Raw genomic sequence first — 19,109 nt, forward strand, 5'->3', positions numbered from 1 at the left:
CAGCCCTCATTCAATGGTATTATTGAACCTCTAACACACCCTATACCCCTACCCTAGGTAGGAATAGGGTTTTCAGGGCTAGAACAAAGTGCTACCAACAAAGGCAGAAAGAAAAAGGCTCCAAGAGACAATACAGAACCACACAACAACTAATCGATCGCTATATTGTCTGTATCCCACTCTCATACATTGTTGAACCAAATGGAGTTTCTAGATTGCTAGTCAGTGCGAAATTGATGAATGCTAGGCTAAGTAATAACGTTGACCAAAGTATACTGCTTCTAGCGTATTTTCTACTGTACGAGTTACGACTAAATTAGCCTTTTGTGCACTTCGAAATCATACTTACCTATATTTTAATAGGTATTTGTTCATCGGGACATCCTAGTTTGATCCAAGTATCATCATGATAAAAGAGGAAAAATTTACACAGAGTAGTGTACCTATTACTCTATAATTAAATACCCCGCCTGGGAAGATCCTCTGGGTCTAGCGTGTAACATTTTTAGTAGGTACCCTTACCACGGTATTTTGAGGTATTGACTAAAACATTCCAGGCAGGTAAAACGCGTGCTAAGCCTAACGACCTACTTATTAAGATTGCAGTAACCTTTCGACTTACTTATTAAGATTGCAGCGCATTTGTCTTATATTATAAACTTATACAAATATTTCATTTTGATATAGGTACTAACCCAAAATACTTGAGTAATATTCCACGATATTCGCTCCTTCTGGGAATAAAAACCATAACTTCCGAGTCGAAGAGTTCAACATGCTTAGATACTAGTCGATCCAGAGAAGTTAAAGTACAGAGAAACATTCCAGACAGGTGAAAACGCGTGCTAAGCCTAATTCCGGCTTTGGACTGCTTTCGTGGGCGATCGTAACTCGTCTGGCTGTTGGCAACCGCAGTGCTTGTGGTTTATACGGGTCTGTGGCTAGTGGTCATAATAACGACATGGGTTTGGAAATAAACAATCAAAATAATTAGTTTTGCAGCGCATTCATCTTGTTGCTTATTGTTTATTTGGTGTAGCAATAGTGTTTATTTTTTTTTACACAGGTACCATTTTTGTTAGTTAATTTATTAGAATCTGAAAGGGACTATTTGCTACTATTTTGCCACAAGTCCCTTTGGGAGGTTTGGGAGGATAAAAAGCAAAAATTCTTGGTAGCACCTTACATTGTTTAAAAAGTTTAATCACAGTATCCTTGGTTTTTCCACTGGACATCGGTCCTGTAATTATTAATCATGGGCATTAATTTTTGCTTAAACGTTTTAAGTTTTAATTTATGGTTAAACAAACTTACCTTAAGTGAAGTTTGACCGTAATTATACGAGTCGCTGCATCCGAAGAGATTTTCATATTTACCAGGTAGTCCACTTCTCATTGTACTAGGCATCGAACATTNTGTGAGCCAATATAGAACCCTAGGGTTATTTATCGAGACCAGCGTTGCCAGACGTCCCGATTTTGGCGGGACGTCCCGATTTTTAAATCAAATTTAAATGTCCCGCGCGGGACAGGCTCGGTCCCGCTTTTCGGATAGAGACACTCACTTCACCAGACTATTGTTTGAAACGCCATATTATTCTAAAGTTTTTTTTTTAATATCGATTTGTTTATATTGTCGGATTTAAAATACATTTTCTATGGCTACTTTTGCTATCTATTATCACGTAAACGTAATTTTAAGTCAAATAAAAAGATAAATATTTGAAAACCTTTGATTAAATACGTTTTTTTTACTATGTCCCGCTTCTGACGGAAAAATCCCGCTATTTTCACTCAAAAAGTAGCAAAGTCCCGACTTGGCGAAAAAAAAAAACTGGCAACGCTGATCGAGACTCTCGCCGTGACCACCCGGCCCACCACCCGCTATAAGTCGAAGCTGTGGTCGAAGTAACAATAGGGTGTGAACAACAGAGGGCAGGTAACTCTATACTGTATTTTTTTAACTCGCGCGCATGTACATTATGTACAGTGCCCAGCAATAGTGTAATAAATGCTTTCCTTTTTAGTTTAAATGATGGAGATTGTAATAGACTGACTAGACTAGGCAATGTAGAGTTCGCTTACTGCCAAAAGTTATTTCCTAATTTTAGAATTGTAATAGTTCAGTAGTTTTCAAGGCTTTTTCTGCAACCTACAACTTTTGAGTGTAGGTTTTCGCCAGTGAACTACAAACAAGTGATCTTTTACTACTGAAAAACATACGTCAGGCAAAGCGACAAGAAAACCCACTTTATGCCTATTTTGCTCGTTTTTTTATGATTCTACACTCGCTTAATGATTCACGATTGAGCTTGCCCACCGCTTTCCACTGGCTCCCATCCCCAGGCCCTGAAGTAGACGACCTGGACATGGACGAGCGGCCCGAGACTGCTGATACCTTCCACGGCATCGACGACGGCCTGCTGGAGCCTATCGACAAGACTCCAGAGATTTTCGGCAATGGCGACGGTAAGAATATAACACTTTTGTTTTGTAACACGTCTGTTTTCTGCATTTAGTGCACTGCCTTCTTGCAAAATCACTAAATTTTCCGCTGTACCTACCTAATATACTGCTTTAATTCTTCATCCTAAATTAATAGGCAAGATAGTTTGTGTCATAATATTTTTAAGTAATAATTTTAATGTGCCCTGCCCATTGCCACTTTAGGTTGCTGAACCGTCGGGCTATGTCAGTGACTTTAGTTCGTTTACGGATCTCCTCATTTCTGATTCGATCTCGTAAAGAAACACTGAGCATAGATAGCCCTTTCCATAGCACGCTGTGCAACTTTGAGCTTCTTCATGAATGTTCAATAGGTAGGTAAGTAACCATTGATTCGACTAAATTAAAAATTCATGTCCCAGTCTTCTTCAAATCAATGCTGCTATCAGGTTTCAGTACCTATAGAACCCAGTGAACCATCAATAACTACACCACCACCATAACAGCGTTAGAACTTGAGTAAAATAAATGCAAGAATTTACCCAAGCCAAGGGGTTTTTAACGCTTCCTGTAAAAATCCCATTAATATGATAATGTAAGGCGGCGTTTTTCTACAATTACTGCAAAGTAATTATTAATTTTGTCGTCTCACGTAACAGCTAAGTGTTAGTTAATTGTGCACTCTAAGATTACACTGTAATGCAGGCTCTAATAACACAATTACAGGCAATTAAAAAGGCGTCAAATAATCATGTATAAAGGACAAAAACTACTTAGTTATCCACACGCTTACTTTGTTTGATAAATTACGATAAATCATGATAAAATAAATTAACTGTCGCAAATACTATATTATTAACTACCATCATTCATGTCTGCGTTGCCATGGCATTAACTGGGAAGAGAGATCAACTAATGTCTAATCTACATTATGCTGCTAATAAGCTATCTCGCTGATAATTCCAGCACGTGGAATAATTTCCAAGACTTTTCAAAACATCTCGTTTTTAGTCAAGTAAGTAGGTACATAGTGATAGTGCCTACATTTGACCACTGTGTGACTGATAACATTGATAAGAATTGCGGCGCAGGTCACGCTGCTGACCCCAAAAAACGTATAACATTCGCGTTGTCTCGGAAATAATTAAAACATACTGGGACTGTGTGAAAGTAGGTAGTAGGTACTTTTCATATTGAAAGACTAAACCGGATGTTTCTGTAAATACCTATTAACTGTAAGAAAATTTGAATTTGCCTGCCGGTTAATTTATTTAACAAGTAAACTTTACAGAAGTTTTTTTTAAATAGGGGAAAAAATAATGGGATCGCGGAACTCAATGTATGTAGGTAAGTAGTAAGTAGAGTTTCAGTAATGTTTCAGATTAGCACTTTTACTTGTTGGTAGGTAGGATAGATTGTGACATGCAAGGTGTTGTTAGACGTTTTATCGTCGAATTAACTAGCAGGTGCAAACCTAGATCCTACCTATTTGTCTAAAAAAATCTTGATTTTAACTACCAATATGTCTGTAGATACTGTAAACACAGACTGATAATATTCGTAAAATCTCTCAAAAATCTATTTATTATTATTTGATTGATCTTGAAAAACATTTCCGGAAAGCAATTTATAGAACGTTTTGAGATCTCATTAGAACTCCGAATTGAGGGCACGCTATCAAACTCTACAAAGGATGTGGCGGTGGTCGTAACGGCTGATAACTGGACCGCGAAGTAAATAACTACTTACCTACTATCTGTTAAAAATAGCCACCAATACTTGTAATGGTTGATGTCAAACACATGCAAAAAGTGATAGATCTAGGTATACTAAACCTAACGCAAACTTCTCAGTCACGTTGTTTTTACACTCGAGGACGTTTTTTGTGTTATTTCAAGCAACTCGGTCGATAAGCGGGTTACACTCATACAAACAAAGATAGGTTGTGTCTGAACAAAATATAACGTCATTACTAAGAACCTTAATCTTCGACAAGAAACACTTAAGTATAAATTGTTCATAATTAATCTGAATAATTAAACATAAATGTGATAACTTATTATTTGCACTGGTTATTGAACTCTGAGGAATTACAAAGGCACTAATAAGTAATATCAAATTGCTGAGATTTCTACATAAACATTCATACTTAGCTGTGACCTGTGAGTTATGACATAAGATTGCTAACCTTGTTCTTACACAGACCGGCAGACATGAGTCGCTTAGATATTTATAAGAAATCAATCTGTCATTAAACAGATCGTCATGTCCTGCCAAGTGTTCTTCCAAAAGTAGTTAAAATGTCTACCTAGACCTAGACCACTAGTTTGCCTACCTTAATTCTAGGATTCTTAACTGCAGTAAGACTGCAGCATAATATCTTACTCAAGCAAGTATCTGTCTGTGTATAGTATAGGTAAATCCAGTCTAAATATTTAAAGTATGTACTGTACTGCCTACAAGTCATCTCTCTCTCAACTAAAATCGAGTGCAGACTCGATTTTAGTTGAGACCAGTAGACCTAATCTATTCTGTGATTGGACCTCAATCACACGACAGATGTGTGATGATAGGGTTTAAGGTAGAGCATGCTTATTGCAGTGGTCACTACCATTTACTGGCGTTTTAGACAATAAGCAAATGATGTGTGGAAAGACAGGTGATGTTTTGCAATCTTTTTCAGGATTCGATTATTTTTGTTTCAGTGGACAAAAAAGAGCTAGACCCGGACGACCCGCACGCGACGTCAGAAGACGGCGTGGGCGCATCCGACGGTAAATGGGAGTGGCCCCCCGACGAGACCGACTACCCCTATGGTGAATGGACGCACTGCGTTAGAGGAGCCGCCGCTGGGCAGGGACACTCCGTCGCGTCCGTGTGATCGGCTCTATCAGTCTCTCGCAATCTCTAGGATTAATGCATTTGTTTAGAATTTCCGAAAGGTCATAAAAGCATTTTACCTACTAGATCAGCCCTCCTAGACAAGTGGCAAAACAAAACAGTTATGATGTCGAAAGACGGTCGAAAGGCGAAAAGAAAAGGCGGTCAAATTTGCGATTCGATAAAAAAGTGCCACTTATCTAGACTCTAGACCCTACAGGGCTTCCCAAACTTTTCTTTACTGTGACGTTCTTAGGATGTTGCCATTTTTTCCCGCAAATCCGAAAACTGCGAATGGCAACTATAACTTTGCCCATACTGAAATGCTATGAGCGTGAGTGACGGATAGAGCCGAAATTACGGAATACGCGTTACGGAGTAAGCCCGCTGGTTTAACTAAGAGTCTTTAAAAATAATTAAAAGACAAAACGCGTATTGAACGCGATGATGTGATTTGTACTAGAGATGAAATGAAGATTTTGGATGCATCATACATCAGTCATTGTTAATTTAAGAAACAAAGACTCATAGTTAAATCCAACCCGATTTTAACTGCTATTCAATTCGGATTTAACGTCAATCGAAATTTGCATGCATGCCGTTCCTCGACTCAAGTGTTTGTATTACACATTTTAGTTCGTAATTCCGCGCTAATAACCGATGTCATGGACGTATTTCTGGAATCTAGGTTACGGGCCATATTGCATATTATGTTACTGAACTTTCGCGAAGAAATTGTACTTTGACTAAGTACTTAGGTACTTCCTTACATAGACGATTTTATTTTATTTTATTTTATTTTATTGGAAAACACAACAGATTACATCATTTGGTTAGATTAATACTTAATTTACAATGGTGTTAAGCAAGATAGTAATCCTATAACGTGTTTCCACGGCATGCTAGTAATGAGAAGCAGACTTATAGGGTTAGTAAAAATTACTTATACTATTGATATTAATAATTAAATTAGGGTAAAAATAATAAAATTAGGGTCTAGGGATATTCTTGAGGATGTCTTTTAAAGCCATTCTGAAACGACGCGGGTTAGAGTTGAAGATGTCAAGGTCAGAGAAGCGAGGACTGTAATCCTCGTAGAGTCGACATAATCTAGCCAGAGGCTGGTTGTGTGATATATTGTTGTGAAAAAGGGGTATGTCAAATATTTTTGTCATTGGTCTACGGGGATTGTGTTTAATGGTAAATTGTAGCAGTTCTAAGATCTCAGGGCTGTCAAGTTCCGAGTGCACTATTTTGTGCAGATTCACTAGGTCCATCTCGGCGCGTCGGAGGTGAAGTGGAGTTATGTTAAACTCATTAAGTCTCTGTTCATAAGATCGAAGCCTCNCATGAAAGTAAATGGTTGCATCTAGACTTCTTGCACAGTGAAGTTACTTATGTAACAACTTCAGTGCCTGTAGATAACTTACAATTCGAATTCGATTCTACAGTGTGAGTCAAAAATTTTTGACCTCTTTCTTGTCGATAAAAATAGATCTAGTTTCACCTAATTTCATATGTACCTACACTTTATCGTGACTCACACTGTATAATCTTTCTGGCCAGCATGAAGAATTGGAGAGTGTATGTAGTCCAAATCCTCCATTTGCCTTTATTAAATTAGGATCGTGCTCCTCAATCATGGAGAAATGACCTGATGATAATCAGTAATTCTTTTTCTAAAATTGTGCAAGAATCATTATTGCCGTTAAACGTCTACGGCATCGGTTGATGAATGCGCTCATATTGGCAAAATTCTATTTAAAATATCGTCTGATGTACTGTCGTGTATCGTATACTGCTATGCATGAATATGAATGACTTTAGTATACATAATTAATAAGTACCCGGTGTGGTCGTCTGATGAATAAACTAAGACTTGTGAATATTTTATCCACTTTACTACGCCTAGACAAACCTAATGACGTTAGCAAAATACCTTTTGTAAATTAGCTTTCTTGCATGAAGGGATGCATGTTGCATGATATTTTAATATCAAGCAAGGTGAAGTTTAGTTAGTAACTATTTTAATAAAAGTCGCATTATGAATGTATTACCTACTTTACCTAATTACTTTACTTATAATTAGGTAGACAATGTAACATTTCGTATTGATCAGAATTTCCGATCGCTTTGAAGTACTTCAGCAAGTAGCCAGGATATTTATACACAACCTTAGTTTATACTCGTAGTCGCGGGTTCAAATCCCACCGAGTGCATTGTGCATGTTAGAAGAAATTTTGAAGCATTATCTCACAATGTCACAGCGGCGAAATTATTGGGGATTCAATTAGGGAGTGTCCTTACTTACAATAGAATTTGTTATTTTCAGACATCGGCAACAGATTCGGCGCAGACGACCGGCCTATTTCACCCATACCCGGCGTAAGCGATACATTATAATTACTTATCACCTTCATCAACATTTTCATTATCATCATCATCATTTCCAGATAAACCGTTTGCTTTCGGCCGGCATCCAGCGCCTTTCTTTAATGAAGTCGCCTTTCCAATATATGAGGCTGCGACAACCGCGTCCTGCGCAGCGCATTCCGGTACGTTTTCTCCATTCCAGAATTTCCAGAACCTTGCTGCCTCATCGGCCGTCAGTTCTGCGTATCTACTATGTGCCCTGCCCACTACCACTTCAACTTAGACTCATCCGTCGGGCTACGTCAGCAACTTCAGCTCGTTTATGAATCTCCTCATGTCTGATTCGATCTCGTATAGAAACACCGAGCATCCTTCTCCATAGAACGCTAAGCAATAATTTATCAATGGCGTAAGTAAAATTAAAATTCCGTTGATCTTATAAATTTTAGCACCAATTTGCATTCGTATTACCAAGTTGGTATCCAATCCAAACGAAGAAATATTTGTAAAACGGCTGTGGCAACGGGATACTCTTTACATCATTCATAGCGTTAGATAGTTTTTTTATTGTATTAGTTAATTTGACATTAATCATTATCATTTTCATTTCATTTTCATATTTCGTCACTTAAATCTAAAGATAGCCTTTCGAACTAAGCGTCACAGACGCAGCGTCTTTAGCTTTGGTCTTAAAGGTAGCCTTTCGAAGCGAGTTAGTGACGCGACGTTGGTGGCACAAGACCGAAGCTAAAGACGCTGCGTCTGTGACGCTTAGTTCGAAAGGCTACCTGGGGGTCTTCAGTGATTCCCATGGTGTTGCCTACTTTCGCAATCGAAATATCGTATTAACCAATATCTTTCTGGCAGTCGATCCCGGACGTGAACACGTACCAGCAGAAGAAGAACCTGGCGCAAGGCATGATGGACCTGGCGCTGCTGTCGGCCAACGCCAACCAGCTGCGCTACGTCATCGAGTCCTCCTCCGCCGGCCATCCATACTACTACCTCAGCGTCGTCTTCATCTCGCTCAGCATCATCCTTCAGGTCAGCATCATTTATTTATTTATTTGTAATAGGTAGGTATACACAAACAGTTTACAGTCTAGGTTCATCGTAAAGAAAAAGTGTCCTACCGCTTTACGTTTCTACGCGGTTAACAGGTTTTTTTGCTTTAGGTATCATACCATAGCACTGTGATTCGTGTAGAACAAGCTAGCTGGACAAAAGTCATTGTTGAATTTCTGATTATCGTTTATAAAAAACGTTAAACAACATCCCAGACATTAAGGATTCCACATTTTTTTACTTTGTTAATTACCTAGTCGTGAGTAATTAACATGGTAAGTGAGGATATGAGGATAGTGTCATTTTTAATTCCTAATTTTGCTCGACTTTCGACAACACCTGACATTATTTTTTACTATGGTGACCAAATATTTGTGTGATGGATTTTGAAGATAAGGGTAAGTACTTTTTATTTTCTGTACAATAAGGTGCATAATAATGCACATAGTATTAAAAAGTATGGCGAAATGTTGACCTTTATATTTTTCTCAAAATTTTATGTTTGGAAGACTAGAAGTTGTATGCCCCCACTTGACCCCAGTCTGGAATTTATATATATTGTAGCTGTAACCCTCTAGTATTCAAATATACCAGTTTCAGTTTGCACACTTTTGCACAACAATTTTATTTTTTCAGATTAATAAAAAATCAAGTTTTTTGATTAATGATTAAAACATTGAAAAAGTGACCAGAATAGCATGATTTTTAATTTATATTCTCAAAATGTGATGTATTGGGATCACGAAAATTTGCTAAGAGAGTTGAAGAATAGCATCAGTCGCATTTCAATTTCATTTCAATGGACGAAATACGGCAAAACAGGGAACGCTTCATGAAAAACCCAACTGAGTGGATTCCCGGAGCCATAGTGTTACATGTTTCTGTTCATAAATTTCAGTCTTCCACGTCGAAAGATTCTACACTTGGACGACCACTCAAGGAGTTCGACGAGTCCAGCAAAAAGACGAAAAGAAGAAGACTTTTAGACATCATTTCCTCAAGAAGTACTTGAGAACTGATATTGGCTGCTGAAGCTGCAGCGCAAATGTCTGCTGGCCACAGCAACTTGGCAAGTCATTAATGTTGTCCCAGTCTACCCACTAAATTAAAAAAAACTGAGATTCTTTGTTCCATATAAATCGCAAAAATGTTTATATCGAAAAATTTATTTTCATTAAATTCTCCATAAAAAACGGGAATTTCATACTTTAACACCTAATACATCATAAGAACAATTAATATTATACTGTAAAGTTAGTTTCTTCTTTCCTTTTTAGTCTGTTTCTCTTGATTTTAGGAAATAAATATTTTATTACCAAAAAAAATTTTTTTTTTCAAACCATAATAATTATTAAAATAACAAGCCTAATTAATCTTAAATTGCACAAAAAAGTAAGTAATGCGTGTATTAAACACATTAAAGTAAAAAAATAATATTGTCCAGCTAGCTTGTTCTACTCGAATCACTGTGCATAGAGCTGATTTTATTATTAAAATAGAAAGACGGGTCTTAACGAAAATTTTCAAGCCCGTTCGAACCGACGACGCCGCGAGCCGCCAGTCTGCTTGTGACCATAGCTGCAGCATCGCAGCCGAAACGTCAAGCCGTGCGTACTATAACGTAACTCATTCATAAATGTCGCGTTAGACCCGTGTCTTTCTATTTTAGTCGAAATTGAACGCGAAAGTTTAAAATTTTATATAATTTTAAATTTTTGTGAACCAAAAGCATAGAAAATTCAATAGTATTGATTTGCGTTTATAAATACAATAAATATTACAAAACACAAATAAATCTGCGCCTAAACTAAAAATGTATCTAACTTGCTACTTTGCTCCTCATTTTTCTACATGAGACCGGTGTAGTTTTCGCCTGATGATAGTTTTATAGCAACAATTCAGCGAAGTTTGATTGCTCCTTATTTTTCTATAGGAGTCAGTGTTGAATTGAATAAATAAGTGTAATAGGTCTTCATATTTAATAAATTAATTTCCAGGTGGCAGTGGGCGTTGGGCTGATAATGAACAGCCGGTACAACGTGAAGGAAGAGAAAGACATCTGCAAGGCGGACAAGATCAACAACATGACGGTGCTCGGCATCTTCCTCATCACCATCGTCAACGTCTTCATCGCCTCCTTCAGCGTCGGGCCCGTCAGCACCAATCCCGCGCCCATCCCTATTCAGCAGGCCGGCTGATAGCTCACAAACTCCTAAAAATAGTTCGGGATACCCTAATGCCCGTTTTCACCATTAACACTAGAGTGCTCGCGCCCCTAAATACTCCTAGAGTGCTCGCGCGGGTCACATGTGTCACCCATTATGATATGGGTTTATTTTTTCTAATCTTAATTAATACAAGTAAAACAATTTATAATATTAAACATAAACAATATTTCTTAGTAAATAATTAAAAAAAAGTGAGTAATTCTTTCGTGAACTCGTATTATACACCAAAATATATACTTCAATATTTTCCAAATATTTTAGAGTCGACGAGACCAAAGTCGTTTAAATAGTCCTTGGACCCATTATTTTGGCAAAAATATCACCTAATTAGAAAGTTAATGAATAGATTGATCTTATTCTGTGATATTTTGATCACTACTCGGGCACGATTTGATTTAATGATCTGGACAAAAACGCCTATTCCACTTGTTACATTTGCTTAAGAGTGCTTCGATTTCTTGCTCTTGTGCGATAAACACATCGTCATTTGCCACAGTACTGGCAAGTTCTGTGCTAGTTGGTGTTCTCGCAACCCCAGAAGAATCCTGGTTTTTAATTTTATAGACCTAGGTGTATTATTACGACATTACTTACAATCTAAAACAACTACTTTCTTGCATCAGTTTATGCTTATAAAGCAATATAATTATTGTAAAAGTTTAAAAAATGGTTAAAAAGTATAACTTTGAACTTACATGAAAGTAAACTTGATTTTAAACCGCGATGATAAGTTCTCAAACAATTCCTCGAGTGCTCGCGCGGGGGACATGCGTCACCCAAACACTTTAAATGTTTTCTGCACTCACGTTGATGCGTCTAGCAAGATGGCGTTACTACCTACTATCATGTGCGACAATACATGCTCGAGGAATACCTAAGAAGGCAGCACTGTAGCTCGATACCTTGAAAAAATATTTACAAATTTTACACCCTGGGTGACATATGTCACCCGCGCGAGCACTCTAGTGTTAAGTAATCTGTATTTTTAAGTGACCCCTATGAAAACAAAATTCCTGTTAGGTGTTATCATAGGGGTCACTTAAAAATAGGGATTGATGGTGGCTTAAAGTTGACAACACAACCTTATTCAAATAGTAAAGAAGACGTGTCTTTAGGCTACTTTTGACGCTGCTGTACAGTCCAACTGTTCAACAATCTTCTCATTAGGGATTTTATCATTAAAACACCTATGTATGTACTAATACTGATATAGAACAGTCTTTACCAAAGACATGGTGCTGCAGAAAATAGTGCAATTTATAATGTTTCGGATCTCATTTTATACAATTAGGCCCGTTTTAAAATACTTTCTCAGTTTCTCGATAGTATTTTTACTATTTGGAAAATACTATTTACGGTAAAAAATAGTCTTTTAAATTCTACAAGTTGACAAAAAGAAAGACTCACTGTCAACAATTTTCTGGGATCATTGCAGCAGGTATGTGAACCCAAACCTCGAGTATTTGTTCAAGTCCCGAACCCCAAACTCACCGTTTGGTTTTGGTTCGCATTCTTAATATTCTCCACTTCCTACAGTAGATACCATTTTAGAATCCAGCCCTTAATCTCAAAGGAGGATTAATCAAACATTAATGACAAAAAATAATTTACTGGCAGATGTACCTATTGCCAGAAAGTAGTACAATAGATGAAATATTAGCATTTTTCAATAGGTCTGACTAAATATTGATCTGATTTTAAGAATGTCAAGCTAGTGTACAGTTTGTACATTTTTTTTATTTGACTTATTATAAGTTAAGCAGCTCAATCTTATCTCCACTTAATGATGGTGGTATTTAAGTTTAAAGTGTCGAATGTTTGCGACTAGTCAATAAGCGCAAGTAATGCACGGATAGGTTAGCTTTTGAAATCGAGATTATTTAAAAATGCCTAATAAAAACAAAAATCTAGACTAAACATTAGACTAAAGCATCGAGCGTTTACCAGTTTTACAAAATACCTACCTATATTCTTTTTTCACACTTGTTTTCTTTTGGTATTCACTTTTTTACTTTTGTCAATTGTTGCAAAGAGTGCCACAGTGTATTGCTAGTGCATTGGGAGATCTGCTATTTTCTGTAAACGCTCATTGTTCGGTGTACGTTACTCCAGCTGGAAAGTAGCTTCTAGAGTGATATGAGTAGAACGTATAATTAGTTCCCAACATGGTGTAAATGTGCGCCGAATTAGAGATTAGTGCGTGCTGTCGTTTTGGTACAAAACGAAAAAAACGATTCCTGCTGGAGTAACGTTGTTCTAGCAGGAAAATTCTAAACGAATGATCGGAAAGAGAAAAACTGTGTACGAGCAGATAGCTTATATTTGTTCTATTATGTGAGCTGAAAATGTGATTTGTGCGTCTTCAGGTTTTCGAGATATTGCATTTCCTGCCAGGGTAACGTTTTGCAGAATGCTCTATCTCAATAACCGTTATATGTGCGCCTATAGAATAAACACACACGAGTAGCTCTTGATTTGTGCGTATATGTGAAAGAAACATGTTTATGAAAATATTTATAAATATCAAGTAATCGAGCTTTCTTCAAAATCCGAAAAAATCGTGTAGCGCCTGAATAACAAAACATACAAGCTCACTGAAAACTGTATTCGATCCTTCTTAATACGTATTATAACCATAGAAAGTTTCAAAAACNGAATGATCGGAAAGAGAAAAACTGTGTACGAGCAGATAGCTTATATTTGTTCTATTATGTGAGCTGAAAATGTGATTTGTGCGTCTTCAGGTTTTCGAGATATTGCATTTCCTGCCAGGGTAACGTTTTGCAGAATGCTCTATCTCAATAACCGTTATATGTGCGCCTATAGAATAAACACACACGAGTAGCTCTTGATTTGTGCGTATATGTGAAAGAAACATGTTTATGAAAATATTTATAAATATCAAGTAATCGAGCTTTCTTCAAAATCCGAAAAAATCGTGTAGCGCCTGAATAACAAAACATACAAGCTCACTGAAAACTGTATTCGATCCTTCTTAATACGTATTATAACCATAAAAAGTTTCAAAAACACACATTCATGGGTCATTGAATAATATCACTAAAAGTAAATACGACGGTGCTATAACTTTGACGTCAAAATACAAGGAATCAGCTACACCAAGATGAGCGGATGTCAACCTTATAATTAGAGCGTTTATTAAACAAATATAAAATATAATATTCAGTTTTAAATGTATCGCTTAAAAAAAGATATGCACAAAAATATATCAATATTATATCAAATTGTAAATAACGGCTGGTTACCCGACCAAATTCGAATGCATACAAAAAAGCGACGGATTCATACATATCGATGACCTTCTTAACTATACTCACTAACCGGTAGAAATTTGTTGCACCGAAGTACACTGAAGTACAAAATAACAAGTAAAAAATATATTTTAATGACAAGACAAAAGTCTTCGAGCAGTGTGTGTTGCCAGTGATGATATATGGCTCTGAAACGTGGTCGCTTACTATGGGCCTCATAAGAAGGCTCAAGGTCACCCAAAGGGCGATTTAGCGGGCCATGCTTGGAGTTTTCCTGCGTGATCGAATCAGAAATGAGGAGATCCGCAGGAGAACCAAAGTGACCGACATAGCTTGCAGAATTGCTAAAATCAAGTGGCAGTGGGCGGGGCACATAGCTCGTAGAGACGATGGCCGTTGGGGCAGAAAAGTTCTCGAGTGGCGACCACGGGCTGGAAGACGTAGCGTGGGCAGGCCTCCTACTAGGTGGACCGACGATCTGGTAAAGGTCGCGGGAAGAGCCTGGATGCGGGCAGCGCAGGACCGTGCATTATGGAAAACCTCGGAGGAGGCCTTTGTCCAGCAGTGGACGTCATTTGGCTGAAACGAACGAACGAACGAACGAACGAACATTTTAATGACAAACTTTTTTTTCTTATCTCTGGCATGAGTAATGTGTAAGTGCGCCTATATTATAGTTTACAATTAAGTCTTGACGTGAAACATGTATATTAATACTAGCTTCTGCCCACGGCTTCACCCGTTCTACTACAAAGGTTCTACCGTTAACATTGTGGACCGACGATCTGGTGAAGGTCGCGGAAGGTAGCTGGATGCGAGTGGCGCAGGACTGGTGTTTGTGGCAATCCTTGAGGGAGGCTTTTGTCCAGTAGTGTCTTTCGAACGATATTGATCTGTGATTTTACGTCATGATTAAATACTTTTTAAGATAAATTGATAAGAGATTCTTAAGAAGAGAAATAATAAGGGTTTTTCATTTGATGTGGTTACAAATTGTATTTATTTTGCATTAACAATCTAAAATACGACTATTTAAAATAATTGCCAAAACATTTGAACACGACTGTACTAACAACAGCTTAAGTTTAATACACTCAATGTGAAAGGTCGTCGATGTGTATGAATCCGTCGCTTTTTTGTATGCATTCAAATTTGGTCGGGTAACCAGCCGTTATTTACAATTTGATATTTTTGTGCATATCTTTTTTTAAGCGATACATTTAAAGCTGAATATTATATTTTATATTTGTTTAATAAACGCTCTAATTATAAGGTTGACATCCGCTCATCTTGGTGTAGCTGATTCCTTGTATTTTGACGTCAAAGTTATAGAACCGTCGTATTTACTTTTAGTGATATTATTCAATGACCCATGAATGTGTGTTTTTGAAACTTTTTATGGTTATAATACGTATTAAGAAGGATCGAATACAGTTTTCAGTGAGCTTGTATGTTTTGTTAATCAGACGCTACACGATTTTTTCGGATTTTGAAGAAAGCTCGATTACTTGATATTTATAAATATTTTCATAAACATGTCCCCCAGACCATCACACTGCCGCCGCCATGTTTGACGGTAGGTACCTTACACTCCGGGGTAAATTCTTCGTCTACTCGACGACGGACAAATGTCACACCAGGTGTGCCAACAATCGTAAAGTAACGAAATTTTGTTAAGTGTTTTTCGGTCCAATATTTATTTTTACAAATATAGTTTTATAATATTATTGTCGCGTATTGTTAATACATGATATTGGCTAACTTACCTCAAAGTTTGATTCATCTGACCACACAATATTTTTCTAATCTTCCTCGGTAAAAGTTTGGTATTTTAAAGCCTACTCGTAACGAGCTGTTTTGGTCTTTACAGAAAGCCATGGCTTCTTTCTGGCTGTATAGCCCTTAAGCCCAGCTTCTTGGAGTCTTCTGCGAGTTGTTCTTGCAGAAATCGGCGTATTAATTTCAGCTGATAACTCAGCAGCGAGGTCGGAAGAAGATTTTTTATGATTTTTCAAAGACTAACAATACTACAGTGTCATAGCTAAACATCTCGAAACGTGTTTTATTGCACGTTGTGCCGTGAGTTTATGTTTCAAAACCTGTCAAAGAAAGGTTTTTATCAAATATCTTTGAGTATCTTTTATAGTTATCACGTATAAGCAGTATTTAGGGGGTGCTCAATACTTTTGGCCAAGGCTGTACTTTCCAGCTGGAGTAACGTACACCATTGTTCGTGCCTGCAATCGCTTTTTCGCGTCTCGCACACACTATAATACTTGTAAACCTACTACTAGTTGTATGTAGCGCTATTGCATTTATTTAACTAAGTACCTAATGTAATTTTTGTAAGTTACCACATGTAATTACTTTTATTATCTATTATTACTAAGTTATGTATTATTATGTTATTAACTAATATGAGATTGTAACTTCTAAATTGAGAAATACTTTAGTGTTCAAAATATGTGCCTTGTTTTATATCGTGAAAGTTTATGTAAATTAATATTATTGAGTCGTGTATATTTTATGGAAATTTATTTGTCAAAGACAAAATAACTATAAATATTTATTTCGAATGTAAGGGATAAAGTAGACTCGTGATCGAGAAGTGTTATTTTGCTGTTGAAATAAAACCCATAAATTTTCAGAATCCAAATGTATTGAATACAAAACAAATCTAATAAATTGTCAGGTGGCAATTTCAAAATATTCTATTTTAATAATAGTTAATAGTAAGAGGAAACTTGTCCCGCGGCGTCGCCGGCGGCATACCCTATATATTACAAATAATATAACCTGCGCGCAACTGGGCTCCGTAGCAAATAAACTAACCTACGTTACATTACTTCGGCGCGCGCGGCGGCGGCTGCGGCCTCTAGATCCACTAATGCCAGTGTTACACAGCGGGAAGTATTCACGAGTTACACACTGAACATGCTACATTCATCGGTGTCACCAATATGTAACTATGTTACTCAAGATACTTAATTTGAACTGTGTATTTTCTCACTGCATACTTTCATATTGGTATGACACTATAGTAACATTTTCAGATAAGTATAACCAAAAATGAATATTTCCCGTTGTTGTCACTTACTCTTGTGTGACGCGATGAGAACCTTCCCGAACCGCCTCCGCACAACTCCGCCGATTTCACGATTTTAAATACTAAATCAATTTCTATTTCATATTAAATATTTTCATACAAACGCATCGCCTTAAGATTACGGCATCCGATCGCAGCATCCGTACCGAGTCACGTGAAGCCATACTTTATACATTTGTGACTATTACAATATTCATGATCGGAAAGAATCAGTGAGATCCGGGGCTCGTCTCGCTCGCAGCTCCAGTGCGTGTAAACCGTCCCAAAATAAATATCGGAAATATGATTTAAAATATAATTAAAAATCTATACAGATATAGGAACAAAATATTGATGGAAAAAGTAAAAATAGCGTCCCATGAACAGCCGAAGTTGAGGCTGACTCGAGGTGGTCGCGGCCAGCGGCCCTCGCAGGGTCGTCAACTGAATCAGTAAATCAATTTAGGAAGATACAAATGTAATAGCAAAAAGTTTAAGATTCAAATTACCGACAAGTCGACCGATTCTCCCCGTTCGAAAACGCGACTAATCCTATGACTCGAGTATAGCTACGCCTGTATACGATTAATTAATATGACACTCGTTCGACAGCCCAAAGTACGGTGTACGCTACATACAGTCGGCAGGGGACACAGCGACAGTCGGGTGCAAGAACAACTGCGACATCAAAATGTTGACAAGTTTTTGCGCTCGACTTTACAAGCAACGCGATCCACGCGAACGAACGTGATGATTGAAGCGTGCTGTATTTTGGGGCTAATATTAAATTACGATTGCGACGGGATAGAATTTGTGTTTGTATCTGTACTAATATTATCACGTTACGCGCCGAGTGGATCGCTTCAGTGAGGGTATACATGACTACACATCTGTTACAATTACCTAGTTGTTACATAGCAGGAAATTTTTTTGTCACAAACAGAATGTTTACACCTCCAAAGTTAAAATGTTTCGCGGGAATGTTGGCGATACTGAAAGAATATTTCTGAAATTTTGGAACAGTTCCGTGCGATTGCAATGTTTAAAAACTTTGGAGAATGTTTAATATCGTTTGTTGAATTTTACCCCATGTAACAACTATTTGGATCATGGTGTGTGAATACTGTCGGTTAAACTGTGCTTTTGAGATAAAGATATTTAAAATTTAAGGAATATTAGAGGATAAGAGGCAGTTAGAGGAAAATATAAAAATAAATGCATTTTTGATTAGCACAGTTTAATCGAAAGTACTGTACTGTGTATCTTTTAGAAAAACTAGACGTTTCGAAGCTGATATATGACTATACAGCCCCACTTAAACAAACTGAAATTATACCTGTTAGGTTTCCGAGCTAATGATCAAATTGCTCAAAATCAACTGTGATTAGTGTGCATAATTAATAGTCTATAGTTATTAATACAAGCTAGACGAGCACAACCGTGACCCTCTCGCTCACACACTATTACAATCTTTAACGTGCGAACGAGAGAGCGGCATGGATGAATAGACCAATGACAGCGTTTTTAACACATTGCAGATTTGATTATTAGACGAGAAACTGTGGTAAGTAATTTTCTATTTCATTTAGTTGCACGCGGCCATTCCCTGTAACATTGACAACCAATCTATCCTATCTCGATAAAATGACACTAGCTAGGTTTGGAATCAGTCCAACAATGGATTATGGTGGATGTCATTGCGTTTACGAGAACCATAAACAAAGATCTTGTAAGGGGTCGATCTCGTCACTGTTTCAGGCAG

The 19,109-nt window shown here is 37.3% G+C and overlaps 1 protein-coding gene across 1 annotated transcript in view; it reads left to right on the forward strand.

The window, feature by feature from the left end:
* The window catches only part of NijA (Ninjurin A), a 49,730-nt gene extending 36,693 nt beyond the window's left edge, over nt 1-13,037 (forward strand). The window contains exons 2-8 of the mRNA XM_028306184.1: nt 2,346-2,468; nt 5,150-5,260; nt 7,657-7,709; nt 7,778-7,879; nt 8,565-8,741; nt 10,760-11,018; nt 11,963-13,037. Of these exons, the coding sequence (XP_028161985.1) occupies nt 2,346-2,468; nt 5,150-5,260; nt 7,657-7,709; nt 7,778-7,879; nt 8,565-8,741; nt 10,760-10,960 (767 nt within the window). The 3' untranslated portion in view covers nt 10,961-11,018; nt 11,963-13,037. The remainder of the gene's footprint in view (nt 1-2,345; nt 2,469-5,149; nt 5,261-7,656; nt 7,710-7,777; nt 7,880-8,564; nt 8,742-10,759; nt 11,019-11,962) is intronic.
* Nucleotides 13,038-19,109: the final 6,072 nt, after the last annotated feature.

Source organism: Ostrinia furnacalis, unplaced genomic scaffold, assembly GCF_004193835.3.
Source record: "Ostrinia furnacalis isolate ACB-3 unplaced genomic scaffold, ASM419383v2 OfSCF0185, whole genome shotgun sequence".
Classification (NCBI taxonomy): Eukaryota; Metazoa; Arthropoda; class Insecta; order Lepidoptera; family Crambidae; genus Ostrinia; species Ostrinia furnacalis.